At 33.8% G+C, this 15849-nt stretch overlaps 1 protein-coding gene across 2 annotated transcripts in view; it reads left to right on the top strand.

Annotated features, from left to right (window-relative positions):
- The first annotated feature begins 259 nt into the window (after positions 1 to 259).
- The window catches only part of LOC105363834 (mucin-5AC), a 31622-nt gene continuing 16032 nt past the window's right edge, over positions 260 to 15849 (top strand). For both annotated transcript variants that reach the window (XM_011501631.1, XM_011501632.1), the window contains exon 1: positions 260 to 495. In XM_011501631.1, coding sequence (XP_011499933.1) covers positions 478 to 495 — 18 coding nt within the window. In that variant the 5' untranslated portion in view covers positions 260 to 477. The remainder of the gene's footprint in view (positions 496 to 15849) is intronic.

Raw genomic sequence — 15849 nt, forward strand, 5'->3', positions numbered from 1 at the left:
AAAAAAAAAAAAAAAAAAAAAAACAAAAAAAAAAAAAAAAATAAGCACATAAGCAAGCAAATAAACAAACGGACGAACATGAAAGTAAGTACGCGCACGTTCAGAGCGAGGCGAAAGACCTACGTAGGAGCGAGCTAGTGGAGCATTCGCCTTCTCCGAGTCGCGGGCGCGAGAAGGAAAAGAAAACCCCCACTATTGGCAAAAGCGTGTCGTATAGGTTATAAAGGACCGTGGCCGCTTCTATCCGGCTGCACTCTCCGAGTGAAACTCACTCAGGATCGTTCCTCAACGTCATTTGCTCGCACACAAGCATACGATCGACCAACCCTCTCACCCCCTCGGCCAGCACCATCGCACTACCGCCGTCATCGTCAATAGCAGTGCTACCGCTTACGCCGTCGTCAACGTTGTCTGTGCTACGTTTACCCTCGAATTCGGTACCTCGTTTTATCTTGGCGACGCGCGCACTGACACACCATGAGGATACTTTTGCTGGTAGGTGCCTCTTTAACTTGTCTCGCTTTAATCACAAATGCGTTGTTAATGCGCCTCACCGGGGGTTGTTAATGACCGCCGTAGGATAGTCGGGGGGTGTCGCGCTTCCAGCAACATTAGGCTGACACGCGTCAAAATCGGTGAACGAGTCGTAGTGATTATGATGTGTTTGAATTTCATAAATAATTATCGGTGTTTCGCTGTATTTGGTGAGCGTTTTGCTTGAAGAGAATTTAATCGACCGAAGATATAAATTGCGTGACCATGTGTTATTCGTAGCGTCCTACTTCCCTAACAAGAAGAGAATAAGCGAATAAACAAATTCATCTCATTAAAAAACCTTTGGAATAGCCAGCCCTAATGAATAATCGTTAGTCACTTTGTCCCGTCATTTCCTAAAAATCGCTTTTATTTACACGGAGTCGATTGTAGGCTTTTAGCTATATAATATCTCAATCGCGGTATATACATTTTGCATCAGACGGTTTGTTTAATTGGCTTTAATTGGCTTCCGAGTCTATTGGATGATGCTCTCCGGGGACTTTTATGCACAAGAGTCATTAGGCTCCTAGAGTATATAATGGACAGCTATGAACAAAAAGCGTTATTATGTGTTTACGTATGCCAGTACCCGTGCATGTAACTCGCAGACACTCATCGTCGATCTACTACTTTCACACGAATTCTTAATGCTTTTTATAATCGACGGGGTTCGCGAAGAGTTCGCTCCTGTAATGTCGTCTGGTCGTTTTATCTTTTATCTATCCTTCCCCATCTTCGGCTTTCTATGTACACGCGTTCTATACGTATGCATATATATATATATATATACACACACACACACATATAAGTATTAACTTATTCAATATTATACTAAGCTACCAATCTATAGCGTAGCTCTTACGCAAGCTATCGTTTTTGCGAAATTTCGTTAAGATTCTGATGAGTTTTGTGCATCGTTTGTTCATAATTATATACTGGAATTGCTTTTAAATTAGACACACGTGCACACGTAAATAGAAGCGCGCCCATTCACATACACGCGCACATCTTCAATAATGTTAAATACATCTATTACAAGTCTTGTGTCTCACTTGTCATTCCTTCAGATCTGAGATTTATTTGTCGTAAATCATACCGTAGAGCACTCGGATACACCAATACGTTACAACTCGAAACTTCGGTCTATATTTTTTGCTCCTCTATTGATTATGATGATTGCAAATTTCATATGCAATTCCTGAGATAAAAATTTGAAATGTTGCACATATTAAAGCATGATATATGGATGTTAAAGTTATCGGATACACGCTGTTGACTAATTAATGGAAAATTCAAATGCATTTTGTATCATATTTGAATCGTTGAATTCATCATTTTCATCAACTGATCAATCATTTCTTTCCATGTCATTTAAATCCTCGGTCTCTTGAAATAAAAGCATCAATATTTAAAATTAAATCAATGTGTCTGTAATAATTATGGGATGGAGTGAAAATGCTATTAAATACTTTACATAATGCTTCAACGGCATAGAGAATTCAAATTTGATAGCCTTAAATTAAGATCGTATTAATTAGAATTTTGAAATTAGGCTTTTAGTTAAACGACTAACATATTGATCTAAAAAAGTTACTCTATTAGCTCTCATAGTCTCAATATTGTTTATTTCTCGTTTAATAAGCATTAAAAACTTATGAATAAATTCCGGTTTTTTTTTTTGTTTTTCTTTTTTGTTTTTAATAAAATCAATAATTGTTTTCTAATACTTCTCATAGCTTAAGTCTTGTAATATATTTTAATATATTGTTTTAATTTTATAGAATATAACTATACTTTCTAGTTACAGAGTTCCCATTAAAAAGACACCAATAACTTTTATTGTAAAAACGATGTTCGCGATTTTTGCTTGAAGATTCGGTGATCGAATGCCTGTGTATTTATTCATTCTCATTAATAAAAACTCCACGACAGATTCGAAAAACATAATTCCATCCGTTATCTCCAAAAGTACCAATCTATCGGATAATTTTGATTTTAATTTGCGACATAGAGGAGATTAACTAACGCCTGCGCCTGTTTTAAAACTAAATTATACGCGTACAATGTTCGCGCTACAAGCGGCTGCCGACAGATGCGTTTTCATTATAACAAATATCTGATTCGTCAACGTCAACTTTCATTGATTACTATGCAGCCACTAACCGCTTTCTTTTATTTACGATTCTAATCTCAAAAAGGAAGATCTCTCGTATACAAAATTCATTCATCAGCTAGGATAATTAAGTATTTTTATTAAATTCATTATTAACCGCACAGGCATGAAAAATGTAATTAGAGAAAGGACCAATTAATGGTATTTAATATTATCCAGTGATTTCCCATTTAATCTAATTATCTTATTAAAAAAAAAAAAAGAAAAGCGTTAAGATAACAGCCACTGTTAATCTTACAAAACAAAAGAATTGTAACTTATATATTTTTATTTTGATGGTCTAAGAGATTATACTTATTTAGCCGGATATTTGGGAGTCTCCCAGTACGATGATTTATGGCCTCCAATTTCCTTAAAATCATAATTTTTTGCCTATGTACGTACTACAGCTCCTATACGTTTCATAATGTAACTCCGACTATCGTTCTTTACGAACGTGATGCGCCTAAATAATTTTGAAAATGAAATTCCAGTAAAGCATTTGCCTAAACAATCACGAGTCATAATAATAAGAAAGGACACTTTCTCATGGATTGATAAGTACACGTAGCTTAGTGCTCATTAGCCATTCTTAGCACGATTACCAAGATATTATATAATCGATATAAAAGCAAAAGCAAAATTTAAACAAAATTCTTACTCGCCCGATTCATCTGTCTCCCCGCGTGCAAGGCGTTGTTGCATCGAGCGATCGAAGAAAAAAATTTTGACCTGTCACCCAATTTTCGCGTAATGTTCTCATGGGACCTCTCTCCGGATGTCCCTCCCTACGCGGCACATTGGTACCTGTACACGCATGCGCATTGGCGCGCACCCATACGTACGTTATTGCACCTTTCGTAAGAAGTTGGTCTTCTCTCCTGCGGAGCGCGGCTTCCTTTCCGAAACTTACACAGCGCCGAGTTTCGTCACGCGACACGAAATTTCGTCTCACTCGCGTATGCAATGTTATTATTCTGGTTTGTTGGATCATTCATAGATGCTCGATCGGTTGATGTTATATCCACCATACGTCCAAATTGATTAGCCAACATCTCACGCTGATTGATGGTGTTTAATCGTCTCTTTCTACACCCGCGTATTTATGTTAAATTTGAATTTTGTATCGGTAGCTCGTAAAACGATGGAGTGCTATTGAAGCTTAAAAGGCAAAAATTTTCAACAATATCTCATCTAAAAGGATTAATCCACATCGATATCGATTTTAAATAATAATTACATTTATTTCCAGTATTATCTGAGAATTACAACCGTTAGACAATCAGAATCAACAATAAAGCTTTAGCCTTGTATAACATAGCCTACTCTATAACATCTTGTAAATGTAATTTTAAACATAATTAATGCCTATTTAACTGAAGTTTTAATGTTTTAAAAAGTAAGCTATGATTTAATATGACTTAATATGTTCAGGGATAAAGATCTTGTGAAAAAGCACGAATATTCTAGACAACTTTTGAAAAAACTTTTCAAAACTATATTCAATACATTGATTTTAATATTTGTCGTTGAATTAGACAAGAATTTTAATTTTGTTACCTGTAAATTTTCACATTATTTCCATTTTCTAGAATTTTTAATTAACATTTTCGTTACCTGTAAATTATTTTTATAAAAGACATAACTATGATTCTTTTGGTAATTTACACGCGTTTAATTGTTGATAAAAAGCATAATATGCAAATGCAATAGTGCGTTAATACTATGCAAATTTTCTAGACTTTCAAATTTTTCTGTCAAAATGTACATGAATAATCACTTGTCTATAGCCTACTTCTTCAATGTCCCATTTTTATTATTATGTTTAAAAAAGTCTCGAATTATATGAAAACTCAAGCTTAAAATTAATAAGAAAAATAGACATATGTAAAGAATTTTGTAATGTCATAAGTATATTCGTGGCATTTCATCTTTCTTTTTTTTTTTTTTTCTTTTTTTTTAAGCAAGCTATGTGCGTACCTTTAAGTATATATTAACAAACATCATAAGTACGTGACCGATTATAAATGGTTGCGTAATCCACTACTGTCCCACTTTTTAATTTGAAAATTTTCCTCTCTCACTCTTCCTCGCTCGCTTTCTTTCTATTTGATAGACAACAATATAGAGAAATAAAATAAATAACGTTTGCCACGATCAATGCCAAACGACCGTACAATTACTTTTACATTTCGAAGATAAAAAAAAATATTATTAACTGGCTGAGATAAGTCGTTCTTTAATTTCAAAAAGTTTCTGCATCTATTAAGTGGAGATTTTGCTCAGAAGGAAGTAGACGATTTGATTTAGTACTTCTCATAAAATGAACGATTTATACTTTCGATTAGAAAACCGAAGACAGACGTTTTGTTTACCTTGGATAGTACATGTTTTATAGAATTCAATCGAATTAATCCATCTGTTATTCATTTACATGCTTCATTGCCCGCCATTCGTACGATGAAAAACGAACAATTTATTTATAACAATCATGAAAATGATTTAATTACGATTACTTATACGTATTCAAGATATTGAACTAAATTATATGATTGAATAATTCAAAATATAAGCATTTACCAAGAATTTTATTCATCTGAATTATTTATATTTACAACTGCAGCCTCGTGGTTACATAACACTAGCATTATATGATATAATTTAAACAATTTACTACAAAATATATTTTATAAAATATAGTTTTTTACTTATTAATCAAATTTCGCAATATTTTCTGTAAATTAAAGCTAGTTGTGCGAATACATGAAAGTTATAATGATTACTTCGATACAGTTTTATAACGCCAATTTATAAAATTTACGATTCTTTTAATTTAAACAAAAAGTTAATTGATAAAATTAATTTCATTATTATGTTTAGTATATTTGTATTAGACTTAAAATCAAGAATAGATGTAATGTTTGCATGTATATATAAAGAATGTGATACTTAAGTTAATTACAAATCTTAATTACACATTTATTTTTTGATAATTTTTTATAAAAAATATTATGGGAAATTTTAGCAATCAATTATATATAAATAATATTAAATTTTAGAATGAATAATTAATTAAATCAATAAATATATATATGTGTGTGTGTGTGTATATATATATATATATATATATATATATATATATGAGGTTTTTTATATATTTATGAGGTTTAATGATATATTTAGATTTTACATTTATATTGAAAATCATCGCCAATATTTTTTATTCCTTTATATATATTTCTCATGAAACGAAAAATATCGTCCGAAATCTAGTATCAACCTTTCATTCTATTTTATTTCCTATGGAAAAGTTATTTTCTTGGGATCTAAGGCATATTGAGCCTTCTTATTGCCGGCGTTAGATCAATATCGAATCGAATAGACTTGAAATTTTCGTTCCTGAGATTCATTAATAACCACTTGAAAGATCTTGAAAGATCAGTTTCACTGCGCCAGCATTATTCGATTGATCGATCAATCAGGAAATTGAGCCTCTTTGAGTTGAACTTGTCAGCCATTATATTCGAGTCCTACGACCACTGCATCAACTGTCGTTGTATTTGCTGTCGTCGCGATTTAAAAGAATATCACGATGATTAATACATTTTAAACTGGCCAAACAACAAAAAACTTGGAGCATTACAATTGATGATTTGGTCGACTCGCTTTTTTCAAAAGTATTTTTCCGAATTACAATTATCTTTTAGAATAACGTATTAAGAGACCAGTTACATAATAATTAATCATAAAAATAGTGAACAGCCGGTTGATTTTATTTTTGTAAAATCAATATTATGCAGAGTTTCAATAAAATTATTTTAAAAAATAGTTAGATACAATTGTTTATTAAAATTCAGAATTCATGATGGAATCAAATTAATTAATTAATTCCATTATAACGAATTAAAAGATTTTTACACGATAATTAAGTAGAATTAATTTCAAATACTCTGTCTGGTATGTGTATATTATATCAAAATTTTGATTTTATTTTTTGGTGCAACATTAGAATGTTGAATTAACGAAAGAAAAAATATAAGCTTCAACGATTAAGAAGTTTTGTAGAAAATACATTGAAATGCATTCCGGAAATAAAAGTTTATCTAAACTTAACTTTCAACTTGAAAATATACTAAAACAACATTAAAATGCCAATCTTTCATTATACGATATATATATATATATATATATATATATATATATATATATATATACATATATATACGACGTCACTTACAAAATTGCACGAATATAATAAAGTAAGAGGCTTATCAATTTTTAACAATCTAGTTATAAATCCCTCCTTTTTAGTCGTCATATATACTTCGACAAGCTCTTAATGATTACTTCACGTATTTAATGATTTTAGTTTCCAGATAATTCACTCATTATATAAATGATGTAAATTTAAAAAATAATATTTTTATCGGCTGAATTTGTCTTCAGAAATTTATGTCCTACTTAAAGAGTATTCACAAAGTACTTAAATATATTTTATTCTTTTGATGTATCGACAATCTAATTATGTGTGCCCACGAATGCCAACGTATTAACAACATATCGATAAATTACGTTTTTAAAAAGACGCACGCACAATGCATCGTACGTGTAATGTTAACTTTATTTCCAATGGGTACTTCAAACATTACATCGTAACTGTTTATTTAATAGTCACAACAAGTCTTTCCCGATGTACATCAACATTCACAATTAATAATTCAGTGGATATTTTAAACGATTATCGAGTAATCCTTGTGAAATTCATAAGACTGATAAGCAAGAAAAGCGAAAAGCCAGAAGCAGATGACTTTGTAAGACCGTCGCTATTTGGTAGCTTCCAACGATATTATAACCAACGACAGCTGCACGAAGTTACGTCAAGGGGGGGGGGAGGACAGTAAGAGGGGATAAAGTCACATTTCCAACGACTAATGCACGGAGCGGCAGAAAATGACTGCATAAAATATGTATTCTCATAAAGAATAATTGCGGGTACTCGTAGCTGAGGATATCTATCCTACTACGTCTACGAAAAGAAATAACTTCATCGTCTCGAATTTCTTCGGTAATTGCGTGTAATAAAACCAATACTCGACGCTATACTCTTATCCCATGAAAAAGAGATGCCTAGCCCCTTGTCCATCTCGCCCTCTCCGTCGAGCGCTCGGTCGGAATTGCGAAAGCGAGGCTAATACACATAATCGAGGCGAGGAAGAGAGAGAGAGAGAGAGAGAGAGAGAGAGAGAGAGAGCGTGCTCGATCGCTCGCTCGCTTTCTTCCCCGAGTGCGACCGAATGTCACGTTCGGTCATCATCCTCTCGGCTTCCACGGGCGATCGTAAAGACCCGCGGCCGTTCCCCTCGTGGAAAATACCTCGGCACCCTGATGAGCCGCCGTCCTAAACTCCCAGGATACTACGCATGCTCTAATGTTCGATTAGGCCCAATACCCAATAAGCCCAAGCAACGGACTTTTGAATGCTCGCGACTATGGACGAGCCGAGGAGTTCCCCGTCGTGCTCATCTCCTCCTGTCCAAGATCTACGACCGTCGCATTTTGCCAGCCATTCGTAATTATTGGTTTCAGAGGCATCGTTTATCTTATTTCATAATATAAATATTGTGCAAATCCACGAATGGACTTGCGAAAATAGGCCCGATGCTGGCTTTTACTACCGTATGAAAATCTTTAGTGGAAACGCGTTTCTTCCAGGCCCGCTGTCGGTAGGCTAATTGATTTTTCTATTTGTATGCTCCGCTTTTCCACGAATCGCACCTATATTTAAAGAAATATTTTACCTCCAATGGTCGTGCGAAGACTTAACTCGCTGACTCGTCGAGTCATTATAATAATAATAACCATACTATCAGGTTAAAAATTGCTCTTACGCTTGTTCTTGTCAATTTTATTTATGAGAAAGTTGCTAAACTACTTTACATGATAATTTACTCGTACTCAATAACATAAAATCAATTTTATATTATGTCTAGCATTATTGAGATTATTAAAACGTATCGTTAAAAAATATCGGCCGCATTCATTTTTCAATTCATTCGCGCGTACATTATTGCGCGAGCGTTGTTTCCTTAAATAAAGTGGTTTAGGCGCACGCGTTTTTGACTATTGCCGCGGATAAATAAATGCACAGCGGATAATTTATGATCCTCTATATAAACATTAGTTCCGTTTGATTTTTTTTACTTTTCATTATTCAAGCGGCAATAGGACTTAATTTATCAATTACCCCGTTTTCACCATTATAGTCCGTTATTTATTTTTTTTTTTTTTTTCATTACATCATTCGATAGCAAAGGAGAAAACAGCATTGTGATTATTATAATTAAGCAGTTTTATATTTTCGTAATACAAATGTTATAATGCGTAATATAAAAAATAGAACACAATCCATTGTAGCACTGACATTTCATAACCCAAGCTCTTTGGCCGAATGAACTCCAAGTGGATGATTCACGAGGCGATTCGATAACCTTTAATACATACACATATAATAGGCAACGAACCTTATGCTTAATTGGCCGACTATTGAAAAGAATTTTCGTACTAAACAGGCAAACTAACACACGAACGACTCGGGCATTGTGCCCACCTCTCCGTTTTAATTGCTTCCAATCTCAGATGCTATCGGATGCTGGGCTTTACACACGCGTAGGTTAAGGTAACTCAATAGGGTGCAGATTATCTTACAAAAGCGCGTAAGTTGGCTGACCACGCTATTTCAAACTTCACGGCAAATTTCAGGAATTACACGCTTAATTAAATATCATTATCTGCTGGGGGTTTTTGTTAACCGGATAATGTATATTGATTTAATTTTCTCTGAGAAAAGACAAACACAATGTCGTTTATTCAAGTTCAATTCGAGTCTAATTACCTATTATTCAACTAATGTGCACATTTTGTTGTTTTTTTTAAGCCATTTTCTAAGTATTTTGCCTACAAGTATTATGTTTTAAAATTGTTGTTTAAAGAATTCTTTGCATTATTAAGTTAATTAACCTCTGATTTATTCCAATAGATGTAGCTTCTAAATTTTTTATAATTACACTGTATTTATTATTGTCATAAAAATAAAAATAAAAAAAACGTAGCTCGTAATTTATAATAAAGTAATGTTTCAGTATTTATTTTATTTCTACTTTCATGATTTACGATGTCGTAATTTTATTAAATTTCTGTTCTCATTTTTTTTTCCTCCAGAAATTCATTTGGCTCATAATTAATTAAATTAACATTAATTTATTGAAAGATTTACATTACAAATGCTTTTCATTAAAAATATATTTACATAAATTATTCATTATCCATAATTGTGCTTACCATTTTCATTTTACTTGTAAAAGCTATTGTTGTTTATACTAGAATATAATAGCGAGGAAGGAGAAAGTGCGCGTGTATATTTAAGCGTATGTGAATGGAAGGAAGAAAGAGGGAGAAACTATGGAAATTTAAAAGGATTTTTCAAGAAAGCAATCAATATCTCGTTCCAAATAACTGCGAAAAAATAATATTGTCACTACCATTGCAATGTTTCTTAAATTATGGCAAACTTTATCTCTGCTATCTTTTCTCAAATTATGTATTTAGATCGAAACTATGAGTAATTAAAATTAAGCATTTCAAAAAGAATGTAGGCCACGGAAATAATATGTTCGGCGTGCCACACCTACACAATTCAAAGAGACGAAGACAAATCTCATAATATCGTCTGACCTAATGTTGAAACACAATTACGTATAAATCAAATAGATCAAATATCACATATTCACATACACAAACGGGGGCGTACGCGCGAGCTAACAAACACGCATGCCTGCCGTACTCTTTCGCTCTTTCACTCTCTTTCTCCCTCCGCTTAACATCCAGATTCCGAAGAAATCATAATGGAACATTATGTCACAACTCTGAGCACAAAAAATGCGATCAAAAAGTTATACAATTAACTTCGCTGAGATCCGTGATATGCGATAAAGTGTGCGGGCGAGACGAACGCCAGGGGCCTTATTACGTGTCAGATTCGATGGGGGCGAGGCTGCGTCCGATGTGGAGACAACGATGGAGAAAGAGCAGCCTTATTGCGTTCAAGGACGTCAGCACAATGCCGTTACGTTATATCCGCCCCACCCTCGCCAGTACGCCCCTCCCCCTACGCCGCCATAACCGCGTCACGCAGGCTGAAAGGCCCCGGGGCCAGTTCACGCGGACGCCGAGTAAACCGAACCGGTCGCCTTAATACTGCAACGAAAGATATGAATTTTAATATATATATATATATATATATATATATATATATATATATATATATATATATATATATTAAAATTCATATCTTTCGTTGCAGTATTTCATGTCTTTAAGCAGTGGTCGGTTATTTTATTTCATTAAGTCGACTAATATTGCATTTGCAAATCGACGTTGCTCTTGATTCTATTACTCAGACTCTCCGTTTTAATGCCTTCGAGTTGACCTTTTCGGTGCAAAATGCTTAAATATTCGTTGTAGAAGAAGGAGAAGGAAATCCATGCTCAGACTATTGTTAGGACTTCTGAATCGACAAAATATACAAATGTAATTAAATAATTATTAGAAGTAAGATATAAATAGGATGAATTTACCTAATAATTATTATGAACTTGAAAATTACGTTCTGTGGTTATAAATTTTTCGGATTATACATTGAAACATGTCAATGGCGATGAATAATAATAAATACGCTAATCTGAAAATATTGGTAAATATTGTTTATTTATTCATTAAATTAGAAATAAATTTTAATATATTTGAGAAACTGATTTTAGTAAAATGAACTAATTTACATTAAATTATTATTTAAAAATTGAAATACTTGTTAAACAAATTCCCTATGCTACATATTGTTCCTTTATTTTACGTATTATTTAATATTATATTTGTATTAATTAATCAGTCAAATATTATATAATGGAATGCCCTGTTAAATTCGGGGCATGAAAATTAAAATTCTTGTCTGTCGATTTTAATCTATTGTAATACCTGCTTAAACGACATGTTATTTAAATAAAATTTCATTCAAATTGCAAGGCTCGTATAAAATTTTTTACTTTTTCTTTCAAACTTATTATGTATATAATTTTAACTAGATAGACAAATTGTTAGAAGTACTTGTTTGCTGACTAATTATTGGTAAAATATTTTCCTAAAACAGTCATAAATGTTTCTTCAAATTGAAGCTAGTCAAACTAATTGCTTTAAAATAAAAAAAAAAAATTATTAACAAATAAATAAATATATATATATATATATATATATATATATATATAAAAAAAAAATAGTGCACAGTATTTGTATGGACTATGAGCGATTAAATATGGCTATTCGACATTATAATTTGTTCTCCGTGTTCGTTAGTTCTGCTACTCGTACACATTAAAAATCTAAATGCACGGTTTGCTTTAGAGTTTGTTTTATGGTTTCTTAAACAGCAAATAAAGAGATCACTTCCCATGAGTAAAACGAGACTAGTTTGAATTTCGAAAGCGGAAATATTTGTAGAAATATATTGCATAGATGAGTAGTAATTTTATTACGAATCTTTACTCTATATTGCTGGTCCATTGAAATTCCGCTTCCAATATCGTCATACCAAGTATTATTATTCACAAGTTAATTGGTCTCACATATCTTTTTCATAAATATATTCATAAGCTTCCAATATTACATTTACGTAATAATGGAATGTAAATTTTCTCTTATTTTAATGAATCGATCTTTTGTTATTACCTTATTATCACTATGTTTATAAATAGAAAGGGTTTTTTTCTCTCTCTCATCATTAAGCAATCGTAAGATACCTTTACATACCAGAATCGAACAAATATTATAGTTAACTTCCGTTCAACAATCTGTTCTCTGCATCAAATATACTTATTAATATTGCATTGCCAACGAATAAGTATTTATTACGCTTATTAGCATACATTCGTAACTAATTACTTTATAGTTGTAAAATGCAGACCAAACTATGCAACAATCCAATTACAATTTTTTTATGAATATAAAAGAATTCTCATACTGATATTCAAATACCTTAAGCGCAATATATTTCGTTAAGGAATACGCCGCCCATGCGATATTACAAAATATTCATTATTAAATCACGCAACTCCATGCCTCTAGGTACACCACACTTTTGAAAAAACAGTACGCACGAATGCGTGCCTGCGTGCGTGCGTGCGTGCGTGCGTGCGTGCGTGCGTGCGTGCGTGCGTGCGTGCGTGCGTGCGTGCGTGCGTGCGTGCGTGCGTGCGTGCGTGCGTGCGTGCGTGCGTGCGTGCGTGCGTGCGTGCGTGCGTGCGTGCGTGCGTGCGTGCGTGCGTGCGTGCGTGCGTGCGTGCGTGCGTGCGTGCGTGCGTGCGTGCGTGCGTGCGTGCGTGCGTGCGTGCGTGCGTGCGTGCGTGCGTGCGTGCGTGCGTGCGTGCGTGCGTGCGTGCGTGCGTGCGTGCGTGCGTGCGTGCGTGCGTGCGTGCGTGCGTGCGTGCGTGCGTGCGTGCGTGCGTGCGTGCGTGCGTGCGTGCGTGCGTGCGTGCGTGCGTGCGTGCGTGCGTGCGTGCGTGCGTGCGTGCGTGCGTGCGTGCGTGCGTGCGTGCGTGCGTGCGTGCGTGCGTGCGTGCGTGCGTGCGTGCGTGCGTGCGTGCGTGCGTGCGTGCGTGCGTGCGTGCGTGCGTGCGTGCGTGCGTGCGTGCGTGCGTGCGTGCGTGCGTGCGTGCGTGCGTGTGTGTATGAGAGCGCGCGCGCTTGGCTATCGTTATCAAATTAATATTTATTGCATGAACGAGTTATGATATTTTCGTAAAACAAAATAAATAACAAAAGAATCGAAAGACGAATATTAATTGTTGTCCTTCTTTGTTGTCGTTGATCTCAATATTGATGATTGTACAGTACGATAAACCTAACCGTATTAATTGAATTTAAAAAAAAATCATTGCTTAGTCTGCGCATTCCCGCATACATGCGTAAGTGCAATATAACTAAATCGCGCTCAATCCTTATTATATTTGGCTGCGTGTGTCTGCACGCGTGAGTGCATTTTCTCGTCGTCGCTTTTGTCCTTGTCGTCCTCCTCGCCGTCTACACGCGTTTCCCACTAATCCAAGTTCCCGTTGAATACATTGAATATGACCTCGGCGATATTGGCATATACAGCATGCAGTGTGTTCGTATGTGGCCTAAGTCTTGCCTTGTGGGTGTTCATAGTGTCGTAGTGCCGTGGGAACCGACAAAGTATCTAATTGAGCGCCGAACCTTACTACCATACAGTTGAATTATATAGGAAACACTTGTGTGCGTGCACGCGCCCATCTGTGTTTACAGTGGTGGCCAAATGTTTTGCATAACCGGGAAGAAGTTATGAGCTGTGAGAAAGCTCCTTGCATTCGGCCGAGGAAAATTTGTCGCTTCATGGGATGCCGAACGAGCGATAACATTTGACTCCTTTAACTTTCCCTCCTCAAGCGCGCAATACTATTTAGCATTGCCATTACGAGAAATCGTGAATTGAATTGTTTGATTTTCTTTCTTTTTTCTTTACGTTCCCCGTGACAATAAAACATTTAGTGTCTATGCGTATAAATAGAGTGAACGGTTATGAATTGAGACTCATATGGTATAGGGAAAACTATTTATGCAATATTATTTGAATCTTTTGCGAGAAGAAAAACGGACAATTAGCCCGTTAACTAAATTGCACGTTGATGAATGCTTTTACTTGGACTAATTACAGAAAGTCTAGAATATTTTTCCACATAATCGTATTACGATATCTTCATATATTAACTTACGTGACTTAAATTTAATGAGCCTTTCATTATTTTATGGTTTTTAAATGAAATTTATTTATATTATCTAAAAGTTATTTACAATCCATATGTTATTATTACCTTCGTGCCTATCTTACAGTGTTGAAAATTTTGCTATTAAAAGTTGCTGATAATCATTAAATGAGAGTCGATTATACGAGCTTTTATAAATATATGGCTGAAAATTTTTAAGAACAAATAATCAAACATCACTAATACACTTTATCGATAAAATTTCAAATTCCTTAAATTAGAAAAAATCGCGAAAATATTCTGCTTTTAGTTTTCAGTATTAAAACTGCGAATTAAACGCTAATTACTACTAATCATTTCTTATTTAAATGAACGACATATTATTTATTACAATCAATTCCTTACCACTGTTCACCCATTTTAATTCAATTATTAATATAAAACTATTTTATTGATAATATACAATGTTATTTAATAATTATTGTTTTTTTTTTTCATTTAATTTTTGCATTTTAAGCACAAAGTTCTAAATGGATAAAAGACTATGGTTCCTATGGAAAATATAAGATATTCCGTAGCAAACAGAGCTTAATATGTTTATTATGTCTATCTTGGCAGATTTCAAATTCGATTAATTCCAAAGAAAATTCTCTCTCCTGTATATTAACATGGTAAAAACTTAAATTTTATGAAATTTTTAATAATTATTTTTACGCATTTACGCTGTAATATAATTGTTTGGTGTAGCATGTAATTTTATGGCGTAAACGACTATGCCTATGAATATGAACACCGGTCAATGTTTGCGATGTTTATACGCAAATGTCGCTCATATTTTAATCAACGTATGTTGTATATGACATTACTAACCTTATTAATCGATCTCAAAATCGAATAGATTCATCGATCATAGTCTTTGACGCGTTCGATCCAGACTTCCTTCAATAACTAATTGAATTAGCGATGTAATTTATATTAATGGCGCATTATGCGCTAGAAATTTTTTTCACAGAATCTTGCATAATGCCATTGTTAACTAAGGATAATTTTGAACGTTTGATTAAATTGTTTTTTTCGATAATATTAAAAATTAATAATAAACGAATACATTTAATAAAGTTCTGAGTTTAAGTTTAGCCGCAGTCTTTTCAATTACTTACTTTAATTGTCTCGACATAAATTAAACAATATACTGCTATTATAAAGATTAATATATTAAATATAGTTGGAAAAAATTCATGAAATGTGTCATATTATGTTTTACCATATTATACATTCATAAATAAGCGCCAAGTAAATAATTACAGTATTATGTTATTTATATACTTTAAT

This window comes from Ceratosolen solmsi, unplaced genomic scaffold (assembly GCF_000503995.2).
Source record: "Ceratosolen solmsi marchali unplaced genomic scaffold, CerSol_1.0 scaffold28, whole genome shotgun sequence".
Taxonomy (NCBI): Eukaryota; Metazoa; Arthropoda; class Insecta; order Hymenoptera; family Agaonidae; genus Ceratosolen; species Ceratosolen solmsi.